At 34.8% G+C, this 9,320-nt stretch overlaps 2 protein-coding genes across 2 annotated transcripts; both read right to left on the reverse strand.

Annotated features, from left to right (window-relative positions):
- Positions 1-107: 107 nt before the first annotated feature.
- LOC105795085 (ABC transporter G family member 1) lies at positions 108-2,618 on the reverse strand. Its single transcript, XM_012624554.2, has 6 exons — positions 2,229-2,618; positions 1,693-2,163; positions 1,522-1,608; positions 1,307-1,432; positions 1,003-1,197; positions 108-925 (listed from the first exon to the last, which is right to left on the reverse strand). Exons 1-6 carry the CDS (start codon positions 2,553-2,555, stop codon positions 173-175), a joined length of 1,959 nt encoding a protein of 652 aa, XP_012480008.1. The 5' UTR covers positions 2,556-2,618; the 3' UTR covers positions 108-172.
- A 4,275-nt stretch (positions 2,619-6,893) lies between these two features.
- On the reverse strand, positions 6,894-7,807 carry LOC105795086 (ABC transporter G family member 1-like). Its single transcript, XM_052628647.1, has one exon. It carries the CDS (start codon positions 7,802-7,804, stop codon positions 7,019-7,021), a length of 786 nt encoding a protein of 261 aa, XP_052484607.1. The 5' UTR covers positions 7,805-7,807; the 3' UTR covers positions 6,894-7,018.
- Between the last annotated feature and the right edge of the window lie 1,513 nt (positions 7,808-9,320).

The raw sequence follows: 9,320 nt of genomic DNA on the forward strand, positions 1-9,320 counted from the left end.
TTACTTCGATTTTTCGATTTTCGCTCATTTTGCTCTCAAATGTTCTTTAATATAAAAACATAAATTTAAATGATTAAAAGTATAAAATTTATGGTTAAGATCGAATAATCACAAAAAATATATATATATATATATTAAAAATAAGATTAAAATATGTTACTTTTAATATTTATCATCGCTCACCCCTACTGACCGGGGCTTTGTCCTTCCAAGTTGCCGACATGAATTTTCCGATCACCGCTTTTTCCTTCTCAGTTGTCTTGTTGATGATCAAGAACAATACCCGATAAAGCACAATCATTGCAAACAAGATAGCAAGATCAACCCACTTAGAGTATGCCATTTCAAAACGCCAAGTTCGCTTCAAAATGTCTTCACCAGTAATGGTTGGGGAGCTTCCATTTCCAGCTTGAACATTGGGAAAAGTCAGGCCTACAAACTCGTTCTTAAACAGTCCCTGATATGCATACTTGTGGAAAGCGATGTAGTACAAGGGAAATTTAAACACTGGCTTGGGAAGATCAGAGGGTAATCGGAAGAAACCGCCAACCAAGATCATTAGCCCTTGAATTCCAGCACCCACTATGATTCCCATCAGGAAATTGGGTACCACACTAGCTACAATCATCATTAAGCTCTCTACCAACATCATGCAAGCGAATAATATGATGACGAAGAACAAGAAATGTTGATATCCATGGTGAAGTCCTGGAAGGAAATATGTAATTGCGCCTGGAATGAGTGCTACCATTGCCAAGAATGGCAGAGAAGATAACGTATTTCCGATGACGAAGGGAGTGACACCGTAGTGCCCATTTAGTCTTTCACGTTCGAATACCTTCATTTCCTCTACAAAAGAAGGGAATCCACCAATGGCCATGAAGGTTAGAAATGTTGCCACAAACATCAACAGTGAACCTCTAGCCTGAAAAAAAAAACCCCTTATATGATCACTTGCAGTGTTGAAATCGGTCAATCAATATTATGTATTCATTTACGAACCTGGATTGATCCATTGTCCAGCCCGATGTGGCTAAACACAGAGCCAAGTACAATAGCAAGTGAAATATAGATACCTAGACGCAACCAATAGTAGCCAAGGTCACGAGACATGTTAATGAAAGATCTTCTGGTAAGGACATGGCATTGGGTGAAGAGCCCAGACCGCCTTTTACTTTTCTGCAATGCTCCACCACCCTGACAGGCACCATAATCACATATCCAATATATATGTTCAATCCCTTTATATTATCCATTTTAGATCTACTCGGAGAGGGAAAAAAATAATGAGCTGCTATCAACTAACCTGTTTACAAATCTGAGCAATCTCTTTCTGAACCATTTGGTATATATCTGAAGACTTATATGACTTCACTAGGATATCAATAACTTCCTCTGTGGGGATTCCATTAGCAAACCCTAGCTCAATATCCTGTTTAAAATTGCAAAACGTCAGACTGGATACTTTATTTACGTTGGGAAATATTTGTAAACTAGTTTCTGAAGAGGGAGAATATATACCTTGCCAAAATCCTTGTTAATGGTTTTGAGGAAGTGATCAGATGGGTTCTGGAAACTCGGGCAAGGGAATCCATTTAAAGCAAAAAACTACATATTATTTAGAAAAATAGGAGGGATTAGATGTTTTGCCATGTATATAATATTATATTATGCTAGTGAAAAAGATCATACTTCGTTTGCTGCAGAAACAGGACCAAAGTACACAGTTTTGCCTGAAGATAAAAGGTAAAGATTGGTGAATAGTTGAAATACTTCAGCACTAGGCTGATGCATGGATGCAATGATTGTTATTCCAATATTATCTTTCTGATTCAGGCTTGCGATTCTGCTCATCACATAATATGAAGCAGCGCTGTCAAGCCCACTAGTGGGTTCATCCAAGAACAAAAGCATAGGGTGTGTCAATATTTCAATGCAAATGCTAACTCTCCTCTTTTGGCCACCGCTTAATCCCTTAGCACCCCACCCACCAATCCGAGTATCCATGGCGTCTTGCAAACCCATTTCTCTGATCGTTTTTTCGGCTCTCTCCTTCTTCTCAGATTTGGCCATTGTATCTGGTAACTGAAGCTGAGCAGAGGAGTAAACAGCTTCTCTTACAGTCAGTGTTGTAATCAACGCATCGTCTTGGGTTACATATGCCTGCACGGCAGTAATTAATTTTATTTGCATGAAAAGGGTGATAACTTTTTAATGAAATTCCTTACAGATGTTCCATAAGCCAAGGCTTGTTTACGTCCGTTGAAAAGAATATCTCCTTCTTGCCTTGTTTTGGGACTCCGTCTCCCTGCTAAGGTATCAAGAAGTGTGGACTTGCCACACCCCGAAGGACCCATTACGGCCAACAGCTCACCAGGGTGGGCGTAGCCAGCCAGGCCCTGAAGGATCGGTCTTCCACCAGCAACCGTGACCCACAAATCGTCCCAAGTCAAGAACACTCCATCCTCCATGAAGATGTTACTTCGGCTACCTGTGTTACTCCCTGGCATTGGATTAAGGTTTTCAGCCTTGCAGATTTCTGGTCCACCCTGCATTACTGGTTCTAATATACGAAAAGAAGTTACCGTAGTTAATGTAACTAAGATAAAAATGTTATGGGGCAAACGAGAAATATATATACTGTATTTATAATGGGATCTTAGTGTGGAACTGTGGATTTACATATATATATTCAATGTTAAATTACTTTCTTCGACCACAAATCAAAACAGCCATGGACTATACAAGATATTTGGAGGAGCATATGTTTCACTGTACGAGATTCCTTTAGTACGAAAACAAAAATCAGTTCATGTCAAACAGTTAAAATAAATAGACTGGTGGTGATTATTGATTAACCCATCACATTATCCCTGGTGGGTTGTTGACGCTTTCAAAGAAAAAAAGCAGTATCTACTGTTAGTACCAAAAAAAAAAAAAAAAAAGCAAGCGTCCCGTGCTTCTTATGGTGATTTTTCTCATTGAGAGGAACCGCCGAGCTGGCTGAGAATAACGCCAAAGGAGGCGGGTTCACTGTTAGTGTGTAATTATAATATCCAGAAACTTCATCAGGTAGTCAATACCTTCTGCGGAAAATAATGTTATTCAATTTTGAAGGATTTACGCATTATTCTCTTATTTAATGATTAATAAAAAATTATAGATAGTTCAGTATTATATTAAAAGAATAAATAGATAAGAATTTATAATGAGATTAATGTTAAATTTTTTAAGTATTACATATACATTTATATTTCTGTATTTTTTAACTATTTATTTTATTGTGCAAGTATGATTGAATTAATATCACGAGTTTGTTAACACCAACTCATTTTAAAAATTACTAAAATAATTCTTTATATATTTTAAATAAGTTATATGATTACTAGAGTACTTTTATATTTTTCTTATTTTAAAAACAATAAAAAAGTTGCAAATATTGAGCATTAAACTTACATCAACGTTTATATGATCTTTTTTATCACTTAAACCAAAGTGATATTTTAATATTTTAAACATTTTAATTTTATTAAATAAATTGTTTCACCTATATATACACATATTATTATTTAAGTGTGTGAGTCAATTGGTGGAATGAAGTCAACTTAACATCAACTTAGTTAAGGAAATTACTAAAATAACTTTATCTATCATACTATTATTTAGGGAAACTATATAAATAGTCACCCAACTATGCCTACGTTCCTGTTTTGGTCACCCGACTTTAAAATTTTTCAATTTAGGCACTAATACTTGAATTTGTTCTTGTTTTGGTCACCCGCCATTAAATTGATGACAAAAAGCCATTTTCTAATTGGTATAATAACACAATTAGTCCTCAATACTTATATATTTTATCAATTTGATCCTAATTCTAAAATAATTCAATAAATTTAACCCTTCACATTTACAAATTCTATCAATTTGATCCTTAAAATTCTTAACCAAATTTTTCAGCTTTTAAAACAACGGCATTCCTCAACTATTAATTGTTTTATTTATGGTTGAAATCATCCAATTTGATAAATAACCCTTTTTTGTTTATATTTTTAAGAAGTTAGTGCTAGAAATTAACTAAACACCATTAAAATAATAGAAAATAATATAATATATAATAAAAATATATATAATTTACTATTCTACAGTGTATCCCTCAACCACCTTGAGACTTTCCTTTATATCACCAATGAAATCCTCAAGTTTGACAACCCTACCTTCCAAAGTTGACAACATATCCATTGATCTTCCTGCATTCCTGATCCTCTCACGGGTCTCTAGTGGGACATTTCGATCCTTTGCTTCTTTCTCCATCTCAACTTGACACCTTACGAAACTTGACTCATGATAGTAACTGTACGGCCATAGGCAATAACTTTGCTTCAAATCCATCTAAGCCAGCCTAATTCTAAAAAAAAAAATTCTCAAAAAAAAATATTACAAATGAGGGGGCACACCTCTATTTATAGTTGAGCTCCCTTAGATCCAACGATACATTTTAAATTATATCTACAACTGATATTAAAATCTATTTACAAGATGAGAGTCCTAAGAGATTTAAACACTCCATAATATTATCCTTTAGGATTACAAAACAACTACCTTGGTAACTCTAAATTATTGGTGTGTTTCATCGGGCCACCAAATTTCAAGTAGATGAGTTTCCTTTGATGTTCCAATCAAACCAGTCCAAATGGGTTAAATGCATCCAATTTAATCAATTGACTTCATTATGCAGTTTTATGTTCTATAGTCACAAACTTTAATTCGCGGCCCATGACAAATACATGTTTGATAAATATTCTAGTTATTATAATTTATTTGACTGAGTTAGGTGTGATGAGTTAAATGACACTAACTCAACTAGCTCAAGTATAACAAAAACTAATGAAATTTAAAAATAGGACAAAGGAAAATTATTTAACTAAACCATTTTATGTGTATTTGATAGGAAAAATTATATTTCATGGTACGTGATAACACAAGATTATCAATTAGATGTACGTTCTAAAATTTGAATTGAATTTAACATGTTATACACTTGACAATTAATAATACTAGAGGTGCATGGTATACGTTAATTTAATAAAATCAAATATTATGGAGATTAATATGATTAATCTTTAAAATGTCGTCATAAATTTTGTTGATTGAATTTTAGTTGAATTAATATGGGTATTATTGTCAATGCAGAATATAGGGGTTCGAGTGCGTTGAAGTACATTATCTTCTTATTTACGAGTTGATGAAATACTATGAATTATAAACATTGTGTCAAATAAAATAAATATAATTAAAAAAATACCATTAAATTTTGGAACTCGTATAATTCTTTGAATACCATAGGAATTTGGAAATGACCCTTTTTCTTTTCTGAAAGCGAAATTCGAAAATGACTTCTTTTTTTCTCTTAATTCACGAAAATGACCAAATGAGTGATAAAGGGGGATGAATCAAAAGTTCTTCAATTCACGAAAATGACCAAATGAGTGATAAAAGGGGAATAAATCAAAAGTTCTTCACTGATAATATATATATATATATATATTTGATAAAACAAAAACTGAAAGTACTCAAATTGTTCCTACAATATCAAAGGCATCATTTGTTTTGTCTCTATAAATGAGTTCTTATAAAGAGTGTTGAGATGCTGAGAATTGTGACACTAGGCATGGAGATTGTACATTCATAAATTATGGTTGGTTGGGTTCATGTAGGCCATTCGCCATTGAAACTCGAGGTTAAAAACGAGCGTACACTTTGAGAATTATTGGAAAAATTATAATTTTTTAAAAAAATTGAGACATATTCTTGATTGGTAAAGGTGGATAGTTCAATCATAAAATCATAGTATTATATTCTACTTCATGAGACATTTATAACGGTATATCATATGCTCAAAATGATTGAGAGATGAATGAGAGATTTATGCTCAAAATAAGGTACTTGGAAATATTTGTTCAGGAAAAAAAAAACTTAGATCTCACATTGGTTAAATACCAAGTATGAGATATGTATATATGAGAGAATCCACTTGAAAGATGATTGAATAACTAAGTTTGAAACTTTGTCTTATGTGTAGGGGGTATAGATCCAAACCCATTGGGGTTGGCACCACATGTATAGCATGGGTGATGCGAAATGTTTGGATTAGTTGGGCCTAAAGTAGTTTTAAATTTTAAATTTTGAAAAGGAAAGTAACCAAATTATTGAAATTAAAAGTACAAAAAAAGAAGAAGCAAATTCCTATTTTATGAAGAGTACGAGAACTTATGACATATTTTAACCCCAATGATGAATAAACAATGCAACTATAATAATACTGTTAACCCTTAAATAGGAAGATAAAAAGAAGATGTTCCATACTAATGGATTCGGGTTTCAATGCACGAGATCTTGTAGCACTTACTAATGAGTCCTATCAATTAGTATTACATAGACACTAATACAATTATAGACACTAATACAATTAGATAGGTAGGGGATTCTTATTTGTACAAATGGTACTTCGAGCTTGGAACGAGCATGAAGAAATTAACGATACTTCTTTATCTTTTGAGTTGTTCTGCCGAATTGGTCGCTCAAGACCTTTGGTCTCTACTCGGACCCGATGAAAAAATAGGATCACTTCTTATGGGTTCGTTGAGAATAATTCTGATTTAGTTCATGGCCTATTAGAAATAGAAGATGCTCTGGTGGGATCCTCACGGACAGAAAAAGATTATGGTCAGTTTGATAATGCTCGAGTGACATTGCTTCTTCGGTCCGAGCCGAGGAACCCCCTATATATGATGCAAAACGGATCTTGTTCTATCATTGATCAAAGAAATTTCTATAAAAAATACGAATCGGAGTTTGAAGAAGGGAAGGAGAAGGAGTACTCGACCCGTAACAAATAGAGGAAGATTTATTCAATCACATAGTTTGGACTCCTAAGATATGATAATTTCAACCAAACTAAAACTTGGTTAGCAACTATATTTGTTGTAACGTATGAAAAAAAACTATTGATACACCCTGATTACTGCCACTGTCTCTTATCCGCACAATAAGGCGTCGCCGAAGGTGTGGCCGATGGATTCACCGTGACCTGCGTTCTTTCCTTTCGAGTTGCGGACATGAATTTCACCATCACCAGTTTTACCTTCTCCGTAGTCTTCATGACAATCAAGAATAATACTCGATAAAAAACAACCATTGCAAATAAGATAGCAAGATCAACCCACTTAGAGTATGCCGTTTCAAAATGCCAAGTTTGCTTCAAAATTTCTTCACCAGTAATGGTTGGCGACCCTCCATTTCCAGCTTCAGCATTGGGAGAAGTCAAGCCTAGAAACTCGTTCTTAAACAGTCCCTGATAGGCATATTTGTGGAACACAATGTGGTAGAAGGGATATTTCAACAACGGCTTAGGAAGATCAGTGGGTAGTCGGAAGAATCCGCAGACCAAGATCATTATACCTTGAATTCCATCACCTACTATGATTCCCATCAGGATATTGGGTACCACACTTGCCACAATCATCATTAAGCTCTCCACCAACATCATGCAAGCGAATAATATGATGACGAAGAACAAGAAATGTTGATATCTATGGTGAAGTCCTGGAAGGAAATATGTAATTGCGTCTGGAATAAGTGCGACGAGTGCCAAGAATGGCAGAGCAGATAACGTATTTCCGATGCCAAAAGGAGTGACACCGTAGTGCCCATTTAGTCTTTCACGTTCGAATACCTTCATTTCCTCTACAAAAGAAGGGAATCCAACAATGGCCATGAAGGTTAGAAATGATGCCACAAACATCATCAGTGAGCCTCAAGCCTGAAAAAAAAACCCTTATATGATCACTTGCAGTGTTGAAATCGATCAATCAGTATTATGTATTCATATTACGAACCTGGATTGTTCCATTGTCCACCCCGATGTGGCTAAACATAGAGCCAAGTACAATAGAAAGTGAAATGTAGATACCTAGACGCAACCAATAGTAGCCAAGGTCACGAGACATGTTTGTGAAAGATCTTCTGGTAAGGACATGGCATTGGGTGAAGAACCCAGACTGCCTATTATTTTTCTACAATGCTCCACCACCCTGACATGAAAATCCAACATCCAATATGTTTAATGCCTTTTGGATTATCTATTTTAAATTCATTAGAGAAAAAATAATGAGTCATTATAAACGACGACAAATCTGAGCTACCTCTTTCTGAGCCATTTGGTATATATCTGAAGACTCATATGTGTTGAAAAAAAGGCTGCTGCTAAAAAAAACAGAACAAAGAACTGCAACGGAAGTAATGGGAATTTAGAGAAATTGATAACAGTGATACAAAACACTTTATTCCATGAAGAGTTTAAATCTTGAAATAGCTAACAACTTAGAGATATATTAGGACTCTAATAGAATCTTGATACATCTCCTAAATAAAAGAAACACTCTGGAATTAAAAAGCAGACTTACAACAGACTTTGGTGACTCAACGTCTAAATTATTCAATCAAGAAATAATTTCTACATTACCCATTAACACTCCCCTTAAGGTAGAAACTCTCCAACACCTAACAATTCTCTCAAATAAATGAACTTCTTGGTGGAAGTGGCTTTGTGAACAAATCAAGAACTTGTTCTTGATTACAACAATGCTCCAACTTGATATATCCCTTTGCAACCACTCTCTTATGAAATGATGACGTGTTTCAATGTGTCTGTTCTATTGTGATAAATGGGGTTTTTGTCATTGCAATTGTTGGTGATTATCACAATAGATGGTAGTTACCTCCACTTGTGTTTGCTTTAAATCACCAAGAATTCTTCAGTATCCGAACAACTTGACACGCAGCAGCGATATGACCATATATTCACCTCAAGCGATGATAACGCAATTCTTGGTTGCTTCTTTGAGCTCCATGAAACAACTCACTACCCATAGTAAAAACGTAACCGGTTGTACTCTTGCGATCTTCAATGCAACCACCCAAATCACTATCTGAAAAACCATACGCTTTTTGATTGTTAGAGAATTTATACCATATTCCAAATGAGCTTGTCCCTTCAAATAGCGCAAGATTAAGCTTGGCGACTCAAAGTGATGCTTGCTTGGACTCTGCATATATCTAGACAAGAGACTTGTTGCTTGCAAAATATCAGTCTACTATTTGTTAGATACAACAGACTCCCAATCAAACTTCGAAACAATTGACAATCAATTTTCTCTCCCCCATCATCTAAGCAAAATTTTTGATTGGTGCACATTGGAGTACTCACGAGATTGCAGTCCTTCAAGTTAAACTTTTCAAGGAGATCATTCACATATTTTTCT

The sequence above is a fragment of the Gossypium raimondii genome, chromosome 3, assembly GCF_025698545.1.
Source record: "Gossypium raimondii isolate GPD5lz chromosome 3, ASM2569854v1, whole genome shotgun sequence".
NCBI lineage: Eukaryota > Viridiplantae > Streptophyta > Magnoliopsida > Malvales > Malvaceae > Gossypium > Gossypium raimondii.

Bases quoted from the DNA above. Each gene is read 5' to 3' on its own strand.
- LOC105795085 (XM_012624554.2), bottom strand. From the start codon at position 2,555: ATGCAGGGTGGACCAGAAATCTGCAAGGCTGAAAACCTTAATCCAATG. The intron at 2,164-2,228 runs GTAAGGAATTTC...ACTGCCGTGCAG, and splicing joins CCTTGGCTTATGGAACATCT to GCATATGTAACCCAAGACGA. The intron at 1,198-1,306 runs GTTAGTTGATAG...GGTGCCTGTCAG, and splicing joins TTGCTCAGATTTGTAAACAG to GGTGGTGGAGCATTGCAGAA.
- LOC105795086 (XM_052628647.1), bottom strand. From the start codon at position 7,804: ATGATGTTTGTGGCATCATTTCTAACCTTCATGGCCATTGTTGGATTC.